The sequence below is a fragment of the Peromyscus californicus genome, unplaced genomic scaffold (genome assembly GCF_007827085.1).
Source record: "Peromyscus californicus insignis strain IS unplaced genomic scaffold, ASM782708v3 Scaffold_8__1_contigs__length_139910024, whole genome shotgun sequence".
Classification (NCBI taxonomy): domain Eukaryota; kingdom Metazoa; phylum Chordata; class Mammalia; order Rodentia; family Cricetidae; genus Peromyscus; species Peromyscus californicus.
The window spans coordinates 88,882,476-88,904,697 of NW_026294606.1; the positions used below are offsets into that span (position 1 = coordinate 88,882,476).

At 54.7% G+C, this 22,222-nt stretch overlaps 1 protein-coding gene across 1 annotated transcript in view; it reads right to left on the reverse strand.

Moving 5' to 3' along the window:
• Jph3 (junctophilin 3) overlaps positions 1-22,222 on the reverse strand; it is a 61,556-nt gene that overhangs the window by 17,443 nt on the left and 21,891 nt on the right. Inside the window, exon 2 of the mRNA XM_052729737.1 lies at positions 21,235-22,012. Coding sequence (XP_052585697.1) covers positions 21,235-22,012 — 778 coding nt within the window. The remainder of the gene's footprint in view (positions 1-21,234; positions 22,013-22,222) is intronic.

Consider the following 22,222-nt stretch of genomic DNA (forward strand, 5'->3'; position numbering starts at 1 on the left):
GTTAAGGCACAGCAGGGACACCGAGGAAGGCCTGTGCTGTGTTGGGCATGACAAGAGCTCCCCTGGGAAATCCGTGCACGGCTCTCCTGCTCAGTGGGTCAGCAAAGCTTACCCAAGTCTCCCAAGCTGACGAGCAAGACAGTGTCATCACAGTGTGGCTTTAATTTGCATTTCTCTTTTTGTTTTCCCTTTTTATTATTTTTGAGACAGGGTCTCATGTAGCCCAGGCTTACCCCCAGCTTAGCATGTAACAAAGAATGACCTTGAATGTATGCTTTTCTCTCTACCTCTTGAATGTTAGGGTAATAGGCATGTACCATCATGCTTGTATTATTATTATTATCATCATTATTATTATTATCATTATTATTATTATATTCATGGGGGTGTGTCTCTGTGTGGGCATGTGCGTATACATGAAAGAGTTTTTGGGAGCCAGAAGAGGGCATTGGACCTCTTGGAGCTAGAGTTCCAGGTGTTTTGTGAGCTGCCCAACATGGATGCTGGGATCTGAACTCTGACCCGCATGATAGAGCAGGAAGTGCTCTTAGCCACTGAGCCATCTCTCCAACACCTACACCTGGTTTTATGTGGTGCAAGAGACTGAGCCCAGGGCTTGGTGCACAGTGGTGAGGTTGACTGTCTGGCGATGTGCTGGTGTTTGAACCCAGGGCTTTGCACATGTAGTCATGGGCTCTCCTGGTGAGCTGTATCTTTGCCTGAAATGGGATCTTGCTTTGTGGCAAGGATCTTGCTGGTCTCAAACCTCCTCAGTGCTGGGAATACAAGCGTGTACTGCCATGGCTGGCAGAGCTCGAATTCCCGGGCATGTTCCATGTAGTAAGAGTCAAAACACTTCATACACAAGCATTCTGCACACCTGGAGTTCACTTATAAGTGAGCCATGAGGCAGAGATTTCCATATTCCTGTTCCCCAAATGGAACCCAAATTGGCCCAGTCAATGAACAACACCCACAAGCTGCATCAACTAAATGCCATCATCTGAAAATGTCCCCCAAGGCCTCTCTCCCTGTTAGCGCCCTCCTCCTGTGGACACCTCCTCGCTGACTGGAACCTCACCAGTGCCACTGCTGCTGAGGTGAGGAACACCAGGGCTGACTTCGAGGTGGGGTTAGAGAGCTGATTTTTTTTTTTTTTTTTTTTTTTTTTTTTTTTTTTTTGGTTTTTTCGAGACAGGGTTTCTCTGTGTAGCTTTGCGCCTTTCCTGGAACTCACTTGGTAGTCCAGGCTGGCCTCGAACTCACAGAGATCCGCCTGGCTCTGCCTCCCGAGTGCTGGGATTAAAGGCGTGCGCCACCACCGCCCGGCCGAGAGCTGATTTTATACAGCCACACAGTCCAAAAAGAGAAGGGCAAAGATTTACTGGCAGGAACAGTAGTTGGGGACTGTGAGGTTCCCCATGGACAAGGCTTTGCTCAGAATATTGCCGTCATAACACACAGGCTGCAGGGCTCACCCCTCATCATGAGTGGAGAAACAGTTGCTTAGGAGGGGAAGCTGGGCCAAGGCTCATCCTCTCCAGCGCTGAGTCTGCCTGGGCCAGAGAGCTCTTGGCCAGTCGGAGAAAAGGCCCCACCCACACCAACCAGTTTCGGGGGGGGGGGGGGGAAGGATGGAGAGGATGTATCTCAGTTGTCATGACAACCCCAGTGCTCTAGGAGCCTGGGAAGCCTGGGAAATGCAAAGGCAGGTCGATTTTTAAGCATTCTTTCACCTCCTTCCGGTGCCTCCCCTCACCTTCAGGCCTCCTATCTATCTTTAGATCCAGCACCCCCTCTTTTCCCTCACCCTACAGCCCACCCCCGTGCCCAGGAATAGCAGGCAAACCATGTAAACTGTATGAGGAACAGCCTAGAGACCCACTGAAGAGGGCAGGCTACCCACCAGGCTGAGCTCAGGGTCTTTTCCCAGGAGTGAGTAGCTAGATGGGTCCTGGACACAGGGACAGAGCGGGAGAGGGTCAGGCACGGGCTTACAGAAAAGCGAGGGCCTCACATGTGTGGACAGAGCCACAGTAACCTGAAACCTGTTTCCAGCCTCTTGGTTTACCTTTTCAGTGCCTCGTTTAAATCTAACCTTTGGGTAACTCTGCTCTACTCAGTTAAAGGTGGAGTCGGGCATCTGGAGAGGCCTCCTGCCCCCCAGCAGAGGGTGCATTCCCAGAGAGAAACCTCAAACTTTGGGTGATGAGGCAATACCAGGGGAAGGGGAAGCCTCATACATAGAGTCTCAGGCAGGGCCACCTCATCCCCAGGGATAGTCCAAGGGGACCATGTGTAATGACCCTGCTTCTCCCTCTACCCTGGGCCTTAGTACCAGCCCATAGCCAACTGGCGAAAGAACAGCAGCCTCCACACCAGGAGGAAATGTCCACTATGGCACTGCCTGGCCACCAGGTCCAGATCCCCATGGGGTAGAGGGCAAAGAGGTCTGTCAGCCTCCTCCATCAGCAGGACCCCAGCACCGTCACAGGAGTTCAATGAGGCCAAGTGGGGCCTGAGCACCAAGGCCAGGGGATTGTCTGGGAGTGAGATGCCTTTAAGTCATCAGCTGGCTTCCCTGCCCTGGTTGGCTTCCTCTCCAGATAAAACTATCGAGAACTTCAAAGTGGTAACCATGAGTAGTCTCTGTAAGACATGCCTTGCTGGGCACAGGCCGAGGTGACTGCCCAGGACAGGCCTGACCCCAATCCTGTGGTCTCACCTCATGGCAGGTCCTGTCATCTCCCAACACTCCACACACCTAAGCTAAACCTTACCTCTGAGGCCCCCTCCTGCCAGCCCTGCTGAAGTCCCTGGATTTCACCTTTCCTTGTGTTCCCATGTGAGCAGCAGGTCATAAGGCAGCAGGACGCACCCCCATGAGCCAAAGGGGAGGGTGGGTCCAGGGCATCCCCACAGGCACTGGTTGAACTCAGTCAACAGATGAGGGCCACTTTCCAGGATGCTGTCTGCACAGGCAGCCAGCAACCAAGGAGAGAGTCAGGTGGAGCTCAGACCTGTCAGCAGCATCTCCCACAGTAGGGCGTCAGACCCCAGTCTGATGAGGGGGAGGGGAGGAGGAGGAGGAGCAGGAAGAGAGGGAGGGGAGGAGGAAGAAGGGAGAGGGAGAAGGGAAAGGAGGAGGAGGAGAGAGAGGGAGGGGAAAGCGGGAGAGGGAGGGGAGAGGAGGCAATGCCTGAGCAGGATTGGAAGGCCCGTGACTGCCCTAGGCTCCACACTCAGATCTTGGTCAGAGCACAACTGCTCATAGAAGAGAGGAAACTGAGGACAGGCTGGACCTCAGAGGACCTCAGGTGACAGCAGAGACATTGATCAAAGCCTTTACTCTGTGCCCAAGCTTCTTGGAAAAATCTAACGTCCTGAACAGGGCTTGTCAGGGACCCAGATCTTCCGCCATCGGAGCAGCATGGAGCAGGGACAGAGCTCTCCCTGCAAGGTGCCAACACGGACACCCCACAGCTCTAGTGGTGTCAGCCTGTGTGCCGTGTCTGGGTCACCCCCGAGAGCCACAGGAGATCAGCAATGACTCAGATGGGAGACAAGTAGCCAGAAGGGGACAGGGGCTGGGGTCCAACGGCCAGATCCCTGCTCCCACAGCACAGATGTGAGCCTGCAGTTCAGATGTGACCGAGGCTCCTTCCTCATTGTCCAACCACCACAGCTGGACATAGAGGCCATCGTCCCTCCTGTGTAGGACCTCAGCTCAGGGCCCACCCCACCCAGCAGGCAGACACTCAAACCCCAAGCCTCACCCACACGGAAGAGGAAACAGGGGCTGCCAGGAGCCATTTCTTTGCGATTTTTTATTTCTCCAAAGGCAAAGCGGTGGCAGCCTGGCCTCCAGGGGCCTCGGAGAGGCTTAATGAGGTGTTTGTAATGTTCACCAGGTCTCTGGAGACCAGATCTCAGAGCACACTGGAGCTATCGGCAGAGCTGAACTTGACATCCAAGGGGTGGAGGGGGCGGGGTGTGGAAACAGCTGAGAGGCCCAGTCACCCGCCATCCCAGTCCGCTGTGCCAAAGCCAGAGAGGTAGGGCTGGGGACCCTCCAGCATCACCAGGTGTCACTCCATGCCCAGTTTCCTCGTGACACTAGACAAGGTAGCCCCCCTAAAAGACATGCCCTCCTCTTCTCCCGGACCTGTAATGAATGACCTGCAGTATTCAGAAGACAGTTTGTATATCTCACTAAAGTGAGAGCCTTGAGAGGCCAGCGAGATGGCTCAGCAGGTAGAAGAGGCTTGTTGCCAAGCCTGACGACCCAAGTTCAATTCCCAAAACCCACACAGTGGAAGGAGAGAATCAACTCCTCCAAGCTGTCCTCTGACCTCCACATGCACACCATGAAACGTGTATACTTACACACACACACACACACACACACACACACACACACACACACACACAAAGTAAGTGTAAAAAAAATAAAAATAAAAAAAGCTAGGACTGGGCTGGAGAGATGGCTCAGAGGTTAAGAGCACTGGCTGCTCTTCCTGAGGTCCTGAGTTCAATTCCCAGCAACCACATGGTGGCTCACAACCATCTGTAATGAGATCTGGTGCCCTCTTCTGGCCTGCAGACAGAACACTGTATACATAATAAATAAATCTAAAAAAAAAAACCTTGTTAAAAAAAAAAAAGGGAGGACCTTGAGGTGAGTTCACCCTGGTGACCTGGGCCCTAGCAGTCACCACCAGTGTGCTTAAAAGAGGCAGATTTCATACCAGGCATGGTGACATATACCTGTAATCCCAGCATTTGGGAGGCAGAGGCAAGAAGATTAGGAGTTCAAGGTCATCCTCAGCTACACAGCAGATTCCAGGCTAGCCTGGTCTACATGAGACCTTGTCTCAAGACAAACAACAGAAAAGAAGAGGGGAGGAGGAAGAGGGCGAGGAAGAGAGTACCTTTCAGAGAGAAGCCATGTAAAGACAGGCAGAGACCGGATTGATACGGCCATAAGCCAAGGGATGCTAAGGATGCTCTGGATGCTGGAAGAAGCAGGAAGGACTCCTCCGAAGCCCGAGGGGGAGTGTGGTCCTCTGTGGATCAGCATTTCCTACTTCAGGCCTCTAGACAGACCGTGTGGACTGAGAGAGTCTTCGGTCTGTGACCCCCTGTTACAATGCCTTAGGGAACCACAGGGACGGCGGCGGCGGCGGGGATCGTGGGCACAGCACTGGCTGCTGCAGTTGGCATTGGTGCTGCCAGGTTGCAGATGGGTGACCAGGTGGACGCCTCAGCCTTCTAGCTGATGTGAGAGGTAGATAACACTGCCCACCTCACACAGATACAGTGAAATTAGGGGTTTCTACACACTCACGCAAAGCATTACCCATGCTCATCAGAAATGAAATTATCTGGCTTCCCATGTCTGTAGACACTGCCTCTACCTCTGCAGATCTGAGCTGGGCACCTGAGGATGAACTAGCTTAGGAGCTGAGGGGGTCAGAGACAGGAGTGAGTAGGTACCAAGATCTCATTTCAAAGCTGAGGAGAGCCCCATCACAATCAAATCCACATTTATTGACAGGGATGGGATGTGGGCTTGGAGTTCACAGGGGTAAGAGCAGGTGTGGACTCAGTATGACAGGGGAGGGACATCAGGCTTCCCTGTCACTGAGCCAAGTATAGTTTCTGCGGACCCTGTCCCTGCACATCAAGTCTGAGCCTAGGTGAAGAGGGCTGGCTGGGTTTTGCCTCTCTGGCTGTTTCGGCATCTGCAAGGTGGGGTCACCTGCAAAGTCAGGGGCAAAGGAAGCTCAAAGAAGGTGTCTCAGAACCCAATGACCTGAACTGGCTGTTGGGGGAGCACTCAGGAAGCAGAAGGGACTCCAAGGGGGCCCCAGGGCTTGGCCCACCTGCCCTGAGACCTTATGTGTTAGACCAGCCGAAGCCTTCTTTTTTTTTTTTAAATTTTTTTATTTTATGTATTTTCGAGACAGGGTTTCTCTGTGTAGTTTTGGTGCCTATCCTGAATCTCGCTCTGTAGACCAGGCTGGCCTCAAACTCACTGAGATCCGCCTGACTCTGCCTCCCGAGTGCTGGGATTAAAGGCATGCGCCACCACTGCCCAGCCCAAAGCCTTCTTGGACCTTGCGTGGTCACCAGCCAAAGTCATCCAGGCAGGGGAGCTTTGCAACCCACAGGCCTCAGGCAGCTAGTTGACTCAGGCGGCCTGGATGGGCACCCAAGTGCTCCCCTGGGGAGGAAGGTTAGTTGGTCCACTCTGCGGGGAATGAGACGAGGGCCAGACTGGGGCAGGAAGGGGGAGAGCAGTGAGCTCGGGGTGTCTCCCAGAGAGGAGCAGCAATTGTCACCTGCTTGCCAGGGCCAGCACGACAGAAGCCCAGAGGTGCCAGTGTGTGAGTGTAGGTGATACCTGGAGTCCCACGAAGTGCAGGTCTGGACTAAGACTCACCCTGCACACACAGCACTGGATCCCACAAAGCTCACACAGACACTAGGCAGGGGTCCAGTTATGTCAGTGAGGAGCTGGGAGCCTGGATAAATCACACTCCTGCCCCAGGAGTCCTGGCTCCCCGATATGTGAGGAGACATGCAGTCCAGGCTAGACCAGTGCCAGTTGGGCGCCTGCCAGGAGCACCCCCCATCTCACTGTCAGCCCTGCTAACCTGGAGGAGCAGTACAAGGACTCACCAGGTGAGGGCACTACTGAGCAGGCAGACGCAAGGAGGCTGGCTTTAGCCTCTGGTTTTGTTTGTGTCTAAGAAAGTTTAAATACTGTATGAAATAAAAGAGTAGAGCATCTGGGAGAAGAAGAAGAAGAAAGACATCAGCCAGGCATTCAGGAAGCTGAGGCAGGAGGACTACTGTCAGTTTGAGGCTGGCCAGAGCTACATGGCAAGAGTCTGTCTCAAAAACCTAAGTAGCTAAATAAACGAGTGGATGCATGCTTCAAATGAGCCCCACAGGAGGAGGTTGGGAGGTGTGGGGAGGGCCTTTTCCCAGAGGGCCAGACAAGGCCTGGTGCTTCACCCCAAGCTCGGGCTTCACCACCCTCAGCACATGGACAAGCCCAGCCAGGCTATGGAAACGCCCCCTCCATGGGGTGTGTGCTAGGGTGAGCTAGTGACAGGCCCTCACCTCCCTGCCTCGCCAGCATGCTTCCAGCTGCCTCCAGCTCCTCATCGTATTCCTCAAGCGCCCTGAGACTTGAGGAGTACAGGTCTGGCCAGCACCCAGAGTTCAGGTGCCTGTGGGAGGCATTTATTTTCAACCCCTGGACACTTGCATGTGACTTCATAACACAAGGCCATTCCCACACACACCACAGAACAGGGACATTGCTAAAACAGATGCCTGCATGTCTGGACATCACGACATGGGCAGATGGACCGCACCATCCAATTATAGGGGTGTGTGGATGGGGCTGGAGAGACATAAGAGGGCAGAAAGCTGCTAATAACACAGCAGTGGTGGCGCACGCCTTTAATCCCAGCACTCAGGAGGCAGAGGCAGGCAGATCTCTGTGAGTTCAAGGCCAGCCTGGTCTACAGAGCGAGTTCCAGGACAGGCACCAAAGCTCTCTAGAGAAACCCTGTCTTGAAAAAACAATCAAAAAAGAAAAGAAGGAAGGAAGGGAGGGAGGGAGGGAGGGAGGGAGGGGGAGAGGGAGAGGGAGGGAGAGAGAGAGAGAGAGAGAGAGAGAGAGAGAGAGAGAGAGAGAGAGAGACCGAGACCTAACAGGGTCAACACACTGACACACCCACAAAAGCATCCCCTGAGGGGCTGGAGAGATGGCTCAGAGGTTACGAGCACTGCTTGCTCTTCCAAAGGTCCTGAGTTCAATTTCCAGCAACCACATGGTGGCTCACAACCATCTGTAATGAGATCTGGTGCCCTCTTCTGGCCTGCAGGGATACATGTATACAAATAAATCTTTAAAAAAAAAAAAAAGCATCCCCTGAATTTGGGAGTGACACTAGTTTGTGGGGGCCACTGGGGAGCGGCTGTGAAGGGACATGAGGGCAAGATGGGCTGGGTGGCCAGTCCTGATGCCACAGGAACAGGGTACAGAGGTGCATGCTGTGTCCTCTGACACGGTCCGTGTGGGCCTGCGCAGAGGGAAACACGAAGTCTGCACTGCACTCAGACGAGTCCTCGGTCTCCTCGTGGAGCAAATTCTTGTCTTTCAAACAAGCATCGTCCTGAAACTGACCGCACGTCTGTCATTATTACAGGGCAAGGCCCAATGCTAGAGAGCCTGCCCAGCATGCACAAGGCCTGGGATCCATGACTGGCAACCCCAAGACAATAACAAGAAATGAATATTGACACTTGGGTGCTGTCCCCGAATGTCAACCCCACATCAGCCCTTTCTTTCTCCTGACACCTCAGTATCTTAATGGTCATGGGAGAGTGGAAAATGAGGACTGTGAATGTTAGGGTGAGCCATGTTTCATGGGCGCAGAGGCTCCAGTCTGAAGAAAGACACTGGTGATGGTTGATGTATTTGACATCATGAACTTAACAACGGCTAAGATGATCATTTTGTTCTGTGGGTTTTATAAAAGTACTCATGTGTATGTGTTTACGCATGTGCACAGGCATGTGGGGGTCAAAGGTCAAGCCTGGGCCTTTTCCCCAATTACTGTCCACCTTGGTTTTGTTGTTGTTGTTGTTGTTTATTTTTTTCAAGACAGGGTTTCTCTGTATAGCCCTGGCTGTCCTGGAACTAGTTCTGTAGACCAGGCTGGCCTCAAACTCACAGAGACCCACCTGCCTCTGCCTCCCGAGTGCTGGGATTAAAGGTGTGCGCCACCACTGCCCGGCCACCTTGTATTTTTAAACAGGTTCTCTCTCTGGCCCAAGACTGCTGATTGAACTAGGCTTGCTGGCCAGTGAGCCTCAGGGATCCCAGCCTCCACCGCCCACCCCAGTGCTGGGATCACAAGTGTGAGCTGCCATGCCTGCCTTTTCAATGTCGCTTCTAGGGACAGAGCTCAGGTTCTCACGCCTGCGAGGCAAGCACTCTGCCAGCTGAATCATCTCCCCGGCCTCTTTCATCACAATTTTTAAAAATTGCAAGTAAAATGCCATAGGGCTGGGAAGATGGGGTCCAGAGCAATGGAGGAAGAAACCATTGACCTCTGGCCTCCACACACACAGAGGCATGGGTGAGCACACTTATACACACATATGAACACACATGCATAACACACACACACACACACACACACACACACACACACACCATGCTGGGGCATCTAGGAAAACTCACCTCTAGAACTTGAAGCCAACAAAGCCCAGAGACAACAAAACAACCCCCCTAGACGCAGGTGAGCCTATAGCAGAAGTTACTAATCAATGGAGCCCCCACCCCCAGATCTGGCCTTCTAATACTCAACGCAATACTGTAGGCAGCCACTACCATTCAATCAGTGATAGTCTTGGGCCCATCACCCTAGTCTCCCCAACAGCTGGTCTCTACGAAAGGCAGGCTGCGACGCCTGGGCGGGGTGTCTGGGCCTGCTGTGGGTGCTCCAGCTGGGCACAGCTAAGTGGCAACTGAGGTCACAGCAACTGTGGCGCCCTGCCGGTAATAGCTCCCTTGCTCAGCCACTTCACATAATTGCTTCTCAAGGCACCAGCCATCGGGCCGCCCTGCTGGGAAAATCACTAACAGAGCCCTGGGGCTGGAAAGGGGAGGCCTCAGGGCTGCGGAAGCCCCCACAGCAGCCCAGTCCTGTCAACTGGCCTCAGCTTGGGGGCTGGGGGAGTGGGGCCATCTCTCAGACAATACAGGGGTGACACTTCCCTCCACCTGCTGGGAGCCAGTGCCTTACAAATGCCCCACATGTGGCTGTCGGCTGGGTGGCAAAGGGCCTGATTCAATTCTCTGTGGCCACCCCGGTTCCACGGTGGGAATCCACAGGTGAAGAAAGAAGGAGAAACGGAAGAGAGAATGGAGGGAGCTGGTCGACAGAGAAAGCTAAGGAAGCAGGGATGAAGAGTGAGGAAAGGAGGGGGAGGGAGGGAGATACAAGGAGAGAGGGGCAGACATGGAGAGAGACAGCCACAGAGGCGAGGGTTGGTGCCAGGTGTCATGGCCTCACCTCCTCCGTCCTCAGAAGGAAAAGACAGAGTACAGAAGGCCCCAGCTGGTTATCTGCCCTGGGTTTGGGGACAGCATGCCTTGGCTGTCCCTTAGCTCTGTGATTCGGAGAAATCTAACAGAGGCACCCACACTCACTCTTCCTGTGGAACATCTACCCTGACCCGGTCTGGTCCAGTCCTGGAGGCCGAAGGTGACACATGGGCAGAGTCTCTGTGTTCAGAGAACAAGAGGACTCTGCAGGGGCAGCTGCCTTGCAGAGGTGAGGCAGCTGCCTTGCAGAGGTGAGGCAGCTGCCTTGCAGAGGTGAGGCAGCCAGGGGCCCAGGGAAGGCCGTGGATTGAGGGACACAGGCCCTGAGAGTGACTGCCCCTGGTCAGGGTGGCAAATGTGGCTGTCTGTTCCCCATAGCTGCTGGCCCCTTCTCTCTCGTTATACTAAAGCCACCAACGTTTACTCGGGCCCCGTGGCCGAGATTAGGACCATGTTTCCCAGCCTCCCTTGCGACCGGGTGTCCTCACAATGTGACTGTGCCTTCTCTCTCCTCCTTCTTGAGATCATGGTATGAGCTGGGGTCATGCTTAGTGGTGGGCCACTGGAGACCTGTGCACTTGACTTCACTGAGCATTCTGCCCAGCATGAACAGGTCCTGAGGCGAAGCAGCCTTGGGCCTGCTTCAACCTCCATGGAACTGGAGTAGGAGTGAATGGCTCTGCCCGCTGGGGCACCGGCCTCATTCCTCTTGCTTTATGTCTCGGAGGTCACTTAAAACAGGCCTGCAGGGAGGGCTCAGAGTTAGGTGAGCCAACACATGGGACCAAGTGTATGGCTCTGTTCCTGAAGGAGCCTGCCTGCACTGTCCTCCTGTGTGCTCTAGGACACAGTCTCGGGCAGCATTATGCTCTCGAGGAGCTCAGTCTCATGCCAGGGAGCCTGGTTGCAACTCACATGGATTTAGCGTTCAAAGGACGCAAATATTTACTGAAAAGCCAAACTGAACGATTTCCTCAGAGAAAGTATGAAGTGACCCAGGAGCACATGGAAAGACTTAGCACCATCGGTTGTCAGGGAAACGCAAGTCAAAGCAGGGGTGACAGAGGAAAGCTGAGGCATGAGGATCACAAGTTCAAGGCCAGTCTGAGCTACGAACCCACAGAGAGACACCACTTCCCACCCGCCGGAATGGTGGACTAGAGAAGACAGCCAATACCGAGTGCTGGCAAGGAATGGAGAGAGCCACACCGTGTCACCCCAGCACCTGCAGATCTGCAGAGTCACCCCACTGCACACACGTCCATGAACATCCGAGTCAGCCTGATCCACAGTAGACAAGAGTGGGGACAGGCCAAGGGTCCACAGGATAACGAGTGGATAAGTAAACACATGAGATATTACCTAGTCGGCAACAGGAATGGACGCTGAGAATGTGATATGAACTGAAGGTTAAAACAAAGGCCTCGTGGCATAGGATGCTGGTTATGTGAAAAGACTCTACTTTTGTGCCGAGGAGTGGGAACAGAGAGGGAAAGGCGGTGTGACTGAGGTGATGAGGTTGTTCTGGGAGTGAACCATGGAGGCAGGACACGCTGTGACATCATTGACAGGGCACTAAGCAGGTGGGTTGATGGCCTTGGCTAGCCGCCAGGCTTCTTTCAGCACCCTGGACAGGGCACTTCCCAGACTCCTCCCTTGGGCTCCTCCTTCAGACACTAGATGCCAGCTGCTTGCGCTGTTTTGGAAGGCTGTGGAACCTTCAGGAGGTGGAGCCTGGCCGGAGGAAGTGGATCACTGGTGGTAACTCAGTCCCACTTCCTGTCTGCAGGCACGATGTGCCCCTGGCGGCCTTAGGATCTTGCCACCATACTGCCACCACGACAGACTGTGAGCTACTAACCAGCCCTCTTCCCTGGAGTGTTGGTAAAAAACGACTAATTCCATGCTGTAGTAGTGGAGTATGGGAGCTTCCAGGCAGATGTCTCTAAGGCTGCTGGGGGTGAAAGGGCGTCTCCTTCCTGCAAAGGTTGAGAACTGTCGGGTGTGTGAGCAAACACACCCGCCAGTCCTCCCTACCCCGTGCTGAGAACTTTCTGGATAGTGACACTGAGTACAGAGGAAAGCAAGACCTATGGGGAGAGAGCGCCAATGCTGTCTGCAGCCCTGGGTCCCGCTGTGTCTGCAGTCCACTCCAGGAGTGGGAGCTAACCCAGGGCCATTTTGCTTGAGCTAGCTGCACTGGGATTCTGTCCTTGCAACCGCGTCCTGACTACACACGGTCAGCTGTGCTCTACACACAGACTGGAGAAACCCAAGTTATCAGTTACAGTTCAAAATACCCTAGAACATGCATTTCAGAGCTCCGTTACACACACACACACACACACACACACACGCGCACACACACACACACACACGCACACACACACGCACGCATGTACACACACACGCGCGCACACACACGCACGCATGCACGCATGTACACACACACACGCACGCATGTACACACACACGCGCACACACACGCACGCATGCACGCATGTACACACACACACGCACGCGCGCGCACACACACACACACACACACGCACGCACACACACACACACACACACACACAGCTTTAAGCCTTGGAGACCAAGGTCGGTGAGCTGTTCCCACACCCTACTAGGCTCCTTTCATCCCTGCCTCTGCTTCTCCCTTCTGCCTCCAAACAGGGAGGGTGAAGCCTAAGCTTGGCTGTGGCAATTCCCAAGGCAAGAGGTGGCAGCAGGCACCTCATAGGGAGTAGAGCCCATCCTAGTCAACGGATAACAGCACAGACCCCAGCGTTCAGCCTGGAGGGGAGCGGGGGCACTAGACACAGGGGTGGGCACTGGGGAAGGCCATGACAAAGTCCAGGGACTGAGCTGAACTTGCCTCTCACCCCACCGAACCATCTCTACAGCCGCACAAAGGTGCCCAAAGAGTGGAAGCCCCCGCACACCGGGCCCCACGCTGAGAACACAAACATGGCTGCCGTGGAGTGAACGGCCCGGGGCCAGCACCTGCTTATGAGACCTCGGGGACACCACTGCAGCAGGGCACCTCGGCCTGCAGGAGTCAGAGCAAATGGTGGAGGGATGGCCCTCTGCACAGAGGGGCAGCCTGGGCTGTGGAAGAGGAGCAGGCAGTGGGCAGGAACAATAGTGTCCTACTTCCTGCCAACCTGAAGCCTCGGTTCAGGCTTCCTGGGACACGGTCATTGCAGAAGTGATTAAGATGAGGCCACTATGGACTCCAGTGGGCCCTTATCTTTTTTTTTTTTCTTTCTTTTACAAGAAAAAGAACACAGGGCTATCGGGATGGCTCAGCGGGTGAAGGCACTTGTCCTATGAGCCTGATGACCTGAGTTCAATCTCCAGAACTCACATAAAGACGGACGGAGAGAACTGACCCCATAAAGTGGTCCCCTGACCTTCATACAAGCACCATGGCGCTCTCCATTTAAAAAAGAAAGGAAGGAAAAATAAGCAAACACAAAGGGACACAGGCAGAGGTCAGAGTTGAGGGGGCCATGCGCCATGGAACCTTGGAATCCCAATAGGGACCCAAAGCACCCATTAGGGACAGAAGGCCCTACCCTGGTCCTGTGGAGAAGAACATGGCTCCACCCACTGCAGCCTCCAGAACGCCACACAGGACAGGTTCCTGCTGCTGTGACTGCCCGGTCTGTGGCACTTTGCCACAGCAGCCATGAGGCCTTTTAGCAGGATGGAGAGGTTCCCAGAAGAGTCAGTGTGGCTGGAGCCGTGGTGTGTGGGAAGACCACAGGACCAGCTGTCACAGCAAGGTCTAATATCAACCTCACGATGAACTGGACCAAAAGCAAGGGGTGAGCTAAGCCTGGCGGTGCACACCCGTCATCCCAGGGACTCGGGCCGCAGCGGGAGGCTCTGGCACAGCCCCTTCCCCAGTCATGGGAACCACCTGACCCTGCAAAAGGTACAGGTGGGCCTAGGGAAGACAGATGGACAAAGAACAAAGACAGCCTGCTGTGAGGACAAGGTGTCACCGAAAGATACAGAGACCCTGTGCATGTGTCCACCGGTGGGAACAAGGGGCACAGGAGCTGAGGCCAGAGTAATAAATATCTGGGTAGCCCATGCTGAGTCCTCTGGGGTCGACTCGACCTCTGGGATGTTCATGCCGACACACTAGCAACGTGGCATGTGGCATGTGGCACGGACTCCACTTGCCATCCTACAGAGTGGAAAGCAAGGCCCAGGAGTTTGGACACCCACCGAGGTCACAGACAGCAGAGCCACTGAGCACTTCTGAGAGACAGATGGGGAAAGGGCATTTAGTGGGAGGGTCAGACGAGATTCAGAAGAGACACCATGATGTCACCAAATCCCGGGACAGGCCACTAAGATCCCATGGAGGCCCATTCCAGGGGTCTTCTAAACAGCAACAGTCTCACTTGGGGAGAGGAGAGTGCCGCAGGCCTGGTTCTCACAGCTCCTCACAGCTCCTCACAGCTCCTTCACCTGCACAGGACTGCAGGACTCTTGGGCCCAGCGAGCCTGTCTGTGGACACAGCAGGCCCCAGCTGACTCCTTTCTCTTCTGATTCCTGCTGAGCCTCTGTGAATCCAGGTGACAGCTGCTTGAGACTGCGCAGAGATCCTAGACTACCATGTGACCAGCAGTCCCATAGGAAGGGCATGTGACAGCTGTCCTAACTGTGGCTTCCAATCATAGTGTCTGATTGTTTGCAGCAAGGTGAGAACCCTTGGGGTGGGGATTGGAGGCAGTGCTGGCATGGGCAGAGGCTGCCCACACTCCCAAGTTTATGAGCCTATGAGAAGTACCACAGGAGGTGCCAGACAGCCAAGGTCATGATCTCCCAGCTCACCAAGATAGAACTGGGGCTTTTGGGTAAACCCAGAACCCTGGATGGTATATACCAGCCATTCGTCTCCAGTATCTCCTCAGCTAGTCTTGAGTCTAGTCACTTCCCAGGACCCTAAAGCCCATCCCCACCCACCCTGTTCAGTTTCAAGTTGCAAGGCCGAGCCCAAACGATGGGCCTTTGCCCACCAGAGGTATGACTAGCCTCCCACAGGGGCAGGAGCCCAACCCTGGACCAAGAAGTGATGCTGTGGGGCAGTGCAGCCAGTGGGGGAAGGAGGGGACCTGAACATTCTCTGGGGTGCTCAGAGGCAGGAAGGGCCTGTGGCCAGAATAGTAAGCATGTATGCCTCCTGAAACGACTGTAATAAAACTCCACCTGCTGTGCAGATTCACCAAAATACAGAAGAGCTGAAATCAGGATGTGGCCTGCGTTGGCCCCCTCCAGATCAGCTCCAGGAAAATCCTTTCCCTTAACTCCCCCAATGTCTAGAAGTCGCTTGCATTCCTTGGTTCCTGGACTCTTTTTCCAGCTTTGTATTTCACAGCTCTAACCTCCGCCTTCCCTGCCTCCCTCACGTGAAAACCCTGTGATGACACCAGGCCACCTGCTGGTGGGGGGGGGGGCGGTCCAAGATAATCTCCCACTTCCACATCCTCAACAACATCTGCAAAGACCTTCTGTCATGAGAGGGACACAGCTGCAGGCTCTGGGCTTGACATGTGGGCGCACCTCAGGGGCCTCTCTTCAGCCCCTCGGAACACACCCATAAACCCAGGACCCCGTCGCCTCCTCGTGAGAGCTGCATCCGCCACAGGTTCGCAGCACATATCTTTCAGCAGGCCATAATGCTACAGGAGAGGGTGGTGCACACGTGGGACGGGGAGCAGGATGGCCTCTGCAGCCTCACTCCTAGACTGCAAGATCAGAAATGCCCAGAACACGCGAACAGAGGAAGGGCTCCAGCAGCATAGAACACCCTTGTCTCAGATAGTGAAGAAATGCGCACACTGGGCCGTACCCGTGGGGAGACTCCTGGACAAGGGAGATGGGGCGAGCTCAAGAGAACCAGACACAGTGCAATTCAAAGCAAGTTATGAAAGCGTGGCACGTGTACAACGGTCCCCTTGTCGCCAGGAGGGCTGAGGTCTCAGGTTCTAGTCCTAAGCCTGTTCTGTACAGCTATTCCAGGTACCCACGAGGGCTTGACCATAACTATTAGTGACAGAACAGTCACTCCTTTAAGTCAAACGGGGTCACTTGAAGGCAGCAACTCGGTGCTCACGGGTGAGTATCATACATGGTGTGGATATGCTGGACAAGGACAAGTCATAGAATGAGTCATGGTCTGGGAAGGATGGAGTGGGATGGTGCCAGACACCACTGCACACCTCAGAATGGTGCACAATGAAAGACCTATGAGTACATAGGGAGAGCCGGTCCCAAGGCGGGGAAAAACTCATGAATTATTTACTTATGGAATTTTCCTTAGGATGCTTTCAGACAGACCACAGTTGACCACAGAAAATGCATGGATGAGAAGGACCATGGTATGTGCATGCAGTGCTGAGGGGACAGGCTTAGCTCAAGATGTGGCACAGTGACTTATCCCTTAACAAGGGCAATCTATTTGACCACCTTAATAGGGAGCGGCCCGGGGTTGGACCCTCTCCTGAGCGGGCCTCCTCCCAGGTGCACACACACCCACCTTCCCATCTCAGAAGTGGTGCCGCATTTATTTATTTTTTTTTTAAGATTTATTTATTGTGTATACAATGTTCTGCCTGCATGTATCCCTGCAGGCCAGAAGAGGGCACCAGATCTCATTACAGATGGTTGTGAGCCACCATGTGGTTGCTGGGAATTGAACTCAGGACCTCTAGAAGAGCAGTCAGTGCTCTTAACCTCTGAGCCATCTCTCCAGTCCCGTGGTGCCGCATTTAAAGACTCACATTTCAGTTCTCAGGTATGTGTTTGTGTCCGTGTGTCAATGTGCATGTGTGTGTGCAGTGCTCATGGAGACCAGTGGAGGGTGTCTGATCCTCTGGAGCTAGTATGGTTGTGAGCTGCCTGATGTGAGTACTGGGAACTGAACTCAAGTGCCCTTAACCACTGAGCATCTCTCCTGTATTTAAAGGGCACTTCCTTGCCTCCACCAAGAGGGGCCTCAGAAGGGTGCCAAGAGTTATGGCACCCCTCAGAGTTACTCTTCTTGTGCCTGTCCCAAGCCTTGCTGGAGCCATCACCAAGATGGCCTGGAATGTCTGATAAGGATGCCACGGGCGGTTTCTCACTACTGGATGAGCCCTGACATGCAGGCTGAGAATGACGCAACATGGCCCTATGACTCTGTCATCTTGATGGTAACAGTGATGACCCCCAGGAATGAGGGCTCTATAGCGGCAGCCTAGTGCCTGTGGCTCTTGCTGGATCCAAGGCTCTGCCGGTCACTTGCCATCTCTACCCTTTGAACATTGGCCTCTGGTTACCTACCATATTCTGAGCCCACTGGGAAGATGCAGGAGACACAGATTCAGGCTTACAGCCTGGGGTGGTGGCTTGCCTTCTACATGATGCTGCACTGCTTCTTCACCTCCAATAAGAGACTCTGGGTACCAGGAGTCAGCATTCAGAGCCGCGCTGGGGTGACACCAGCAATGATGGTGGGGCCAACCATAAACCGGGCCCCACATCCTGGGCTCCACCATCCTCTGGTGCAGTGGTTCTCAACCTTCCTAAGGCTGCGACCCCTTAACATAGTTCCTCATGTTGTGGTGACCCCCAACTATACAATTATTTTGTTGCTACTCACAACTGTAATTTTGCTACTGTTGTGAATTGTAAATATCTGATAGGCTAGATAACTGATATGTGACTCCCCCCAAAAAAGGGGGTTATGACCCACAGGTTGAGAATCACTGCTCTAGTGGGAACCCTTGCTTATAGAGCGGCCTCCCTGGCCATTTGGCAGTGACAGCAGAGTTGAGCACAGATCCCTGCTGTTTTCAAGGCCACAGTGTAAGAAGCTGCTTCCTGATGGCTGGTGAGGGTCTGATGCCACCTGTCTTTCCTGCCAGCCACAGCCAGACCCCACAACTTTGGCACATGCCAGTAACCTAACACTGCCCTGGAGGGCACCAAGGGAATTGGCATACCTGTACATGCTACACATTATGGGTCCCATACTATGTGGAGGTAGCCTGGGGGACACTTCCCTCAACTGGCCTCTTTCTTAGAAGACTCTGAGATCCCAGCTGTGTAAATGCAGAATCAGGGCCCATTTCATCTCATGGCCATGCCACTGATAAGGTAACAGGACTGGGTCCCCTCTGGGACTTTAGCTATGCAGAAAACTAGCCTGGGGTCAAGCAGCCAATGGGGGTGAGGCACAGGGGTGTGCTTCAGGGTTTCAAAAGACTAGGTTGGAGCCCATGGGTGTGTGCGTGGGTCTGTTGGTGCCCAGGTGCACAAAGATACACACGTCTTTTCCCTGCCCCGCTCTCCACTTGTCCCTGTGCCCACCAGGGAAAACACAACAGAGGCACCATAGGAGACAGAAACGCCAGCTGGCCAGGACGCCAGGCGCTGGTGAGTCACTCAGCACTCACTCACTCCCAGGTCGATCCCAACTTCTTTGAGTCCTTCTTGCCCTCCTAGCCCTGTCTCTCGGCTTTCCTGAGGCACAGAGGCCACCGTGTGCCAACCCTGTCTAGCTCCGCACTCTCATGCTTTGGGGAAGGCAGGCCAGGGGCAGGGGCTGGGAACTGCATGGCTCCTCTGCCACAGATGGGGAAACCGAGGCTCAGAGAGAAACATCGACTACAGGGGGTCACCCCGCATGAGCTTGGGTCCAACTCCACCTCCCTGCTCCAGGGAGGCCAGCTTCTCCCAGTATCCCATGGCATCTATATAGAAACTACCTTGGGTCCCATGTTCTCATTCCTAACATAGGGGATCTGGTGGTGGGTGTACGGGACATCAGGTCTGTGGGAGGTCTCCCATGATACTTGCTTCTGCTTCTCAAACCCTCCTCATTCAAGAACTCTCCTGAAGCCAAGCATGGCAGCACACCCCTTTAATCCCAGCACTCAGAAGGCACAGGGAGGCAGATCTCTTTGAGTTTAGGGCTAGCCTGGTTTTCATAGGACAGCCAGGGCTACATAGAGAGATCTTGTCTCAAAAACAAAACAACAAAACAAAAATAACAAAAAAGAATTCATCTGGGGCCTGACAGGGCTGTGGCAAGCAAATCCAGCCTCCAAACTGCCTCTCATCCACCAGGGTCCCAACACACAAGGGAGGCAGTAAAACAGAGCAATCGGAAGCTAGTTCAGTGGATGCTGAGGGGTGCTGGGGTGCACACCATCAGCTTTCAGCCAGCGCTGTGGTCTTCTGGCTGTTATTTCCCAACTTTCTGTATGAGGTAAGGGCTCTGTTTATGTTTACCACAGTAAAAACACCTAGCGCTTAGTAGGTCCCTAAAACCCCAGGTGAGCAGCCACACTTGTCACTCACAGTCACTTCCTGGTGGTGGTGGGGGCAGTGGGAGGGGCTAAGGCAGGGCAGTGTCAGACCTCAGTACTGAGGTCCAAATTCTGCCTTTCTTTCAGCCTCTTAGCGCTATGGTGTTCCCCTCTAGACCACAGGCACCACAGGGGACAGGCGTCCCACCAGCTGACACCTGGGCTTTATATCCTGATCAAAGGTCAACCAGGAGCAAACCATTGTTCAGTCATTACAGTCTAAAAGCTGAGTGGGAGCTGGATGCTCGGCCAGCCACCACTGCCTGAGAATCTTCCAGATGGACACATAGCCTCCCCAGCCCCAGGTTCTCTGGAAGGAATGACAGAGACTTTTCGGCTTCTAACACCTTCTGCAGCCGAGACGGGGAGACAAACAACCACCTCCCCCCCCCCCCCCCCGAAGGTCCCAACAACAAACCAAGGTACATACCACCAAAGTTCACTTTGGGGAACCAACGAGTTTATCGGGCTTCCTTACAGAGCCTGGGCGGGCGTTACTGATAGGAATATGGGTGCTCTCCCCAAAAGGCCCCTCTGGGAAAGTCTTTACCCAGAATGGGTGCTGGCTTCCCCATAGCCACATAGATGGAACATCTGCCCCTAATCCTTCCCCACCTATATACTCTGGCCCCTCCCCCAAGACCTAGAGACCGCGTGCCATTAGGGCGGAAGAGCATGCAGCTATTTGGAATGGGGCGATTGGCTACTCGGGTGAGGGCCCCATGACCCACCCCACTTCTGAGGGAAAGTCCACAACCAATAAGCCGAGCCATGACGATCTTTTGCAAGCGGGCACGGGTGATCTGGTGAAGATGGTGGCAGATCGGCTCAGAGGATAATCCTGGACAACGGCTTCACAAAGCTGTCTAATAGGTGCATCGCAGCAGAGCCCGGAGGCGCACACACAGGCGTGCTCTGGGCTTCCTACAGGGCAGCATCCTCAAGCCTGAGAATGTGGCTCCTGTGGCTCCTCTGTCCGCTGCCTCCCGACTCTCACAGACTGGCTGAGACCAGCCCAGCCTCCCACACTTGCCTCTGTGGTTTCCAGGGAGCTAACCTGGGGGGCACCTTCTCCAGCCCTGAGGCTTACACACTGCACTGACACCCAAACGGAAAAAACCACAAGGTGCTCCCCCACAGCCACCTCTGTCACTGTTCCCTGGGGCCTGATGGTCCCTCGGAACCCCAAGTTTGATGCCCCATAGCCTGAATGGGGCAGCTCTTGACCCAAAATTCCAAGTCTATGGGAGCCCCTCACTGCCACCCACAGCTGTTCTGTTCCCCTGGAAGAGATGTGTCTCTTGGGGCCCATCTGGGGGCCTCAGCCAGAGATCTGGGCCACTGAAGTAGCTTCCAGCCTCCTGTGTCCCTGAAGCAGAGGGCACCAGCCAGCAGGTGTCCTACACATCACGCCAACAGAACAGCAGCCTCATCAGTGGTGTACAGGAACAACACACACTTAGATACATACAAACGACAAGAGATATCTCCCTCCCCGCTGCAGCCTCCTGACTCCCTTATGCCCTGGGATCATTCCCTCGCCCCACCTCTGTCCTCGATCACCGTCTGAAGACCTCCAAGGAACACCATGACTCTGTGGGGGACAGACAGAGGGACACTGTGCAGGCCTCACACTGGGCACCGCACAGATGGGCAGAGCAGGTCACGAACACCTGCTGGGTGACCCGAGACAGGTCCCTGCAGGACACTCTGCGCAACCCTACCTGGACGCAGCGATCTCGGCCTTCTGCTTGGCAATGGTGGCTGCCCGCTCGGCTGCCTCCACGGCCCGGTCCACCTTCTCCCGGATCTTGCTGGCACGCAGTGGGATGAGGTTCTTCCGCTTGCCACTCACGAGCACATTCTGCTTGTATTTCCCCTCCTCCTTGGTGCCATCGGGGAAGGTCATGCACCCGTAGCCATGCCGCCGGTTGCTGACCCACTCTCCCTCGTACTTGAGCCCGTCGGAGCGCTGGCTCACACCGAAGCCCGAGCGTTTGTCGTTCTTCCACTCACCCACATAGGTCTCAGTGGTGGTGGCGTCGATGTCGTCCTCGATGACAGCCAGCTCGGCCTCGGCCTCACCCAGGCTGATGGTGGAGTGGATGTCGCTGGCCGTGGAGCTCACAGTGCTCATGCCCGCCTCGCTGCGGAAGGAGCTCTGCTTGCTTCGCTGGCTGGCCAGGCTGCTCTTGGATTCAGACTTGCGCAGCTTCAGGCCGCTCAGCAGTGAGCGCCGGAACAGCCCCTTCTTCTTGCTCTTCAGGATCTCTGAGTCACTGTGGGCCACCAGCACGAAGCCACCGCGGGACACAGCTGGACTGCCGGCCACTGCCGGGGAGGCATCCGGGTGCAGCGCTGCACCGTTGGTGTGCTCGCTGCGCAGGGAGTTGATGGACGTCCTCAGGGGTGAGCGGATGACTGCGGCCATGCCATAGGGGACGCTCTGCCGCACACCGTAGCCCTGGCGCATGCCACCAACCCACTGGCCCTGGTACGTCCCTGGGGAGACAAAGGAGAGAGGGGTGAGCTCCTGGGGCAGGATGTGGGCGACAGGTGTGTGGAACATCCACATCCACCTGCCCCTCAGAACCTCTTCATGACAGTGAAACCCAGGTGGGTTTACCTGGGCACAGACAGAGGCAGGCAGAGGGGCCACAGCGAGGCTGTAAATCGACCTCACTGATGGTCATGTTCACAGGCACTCCTGCC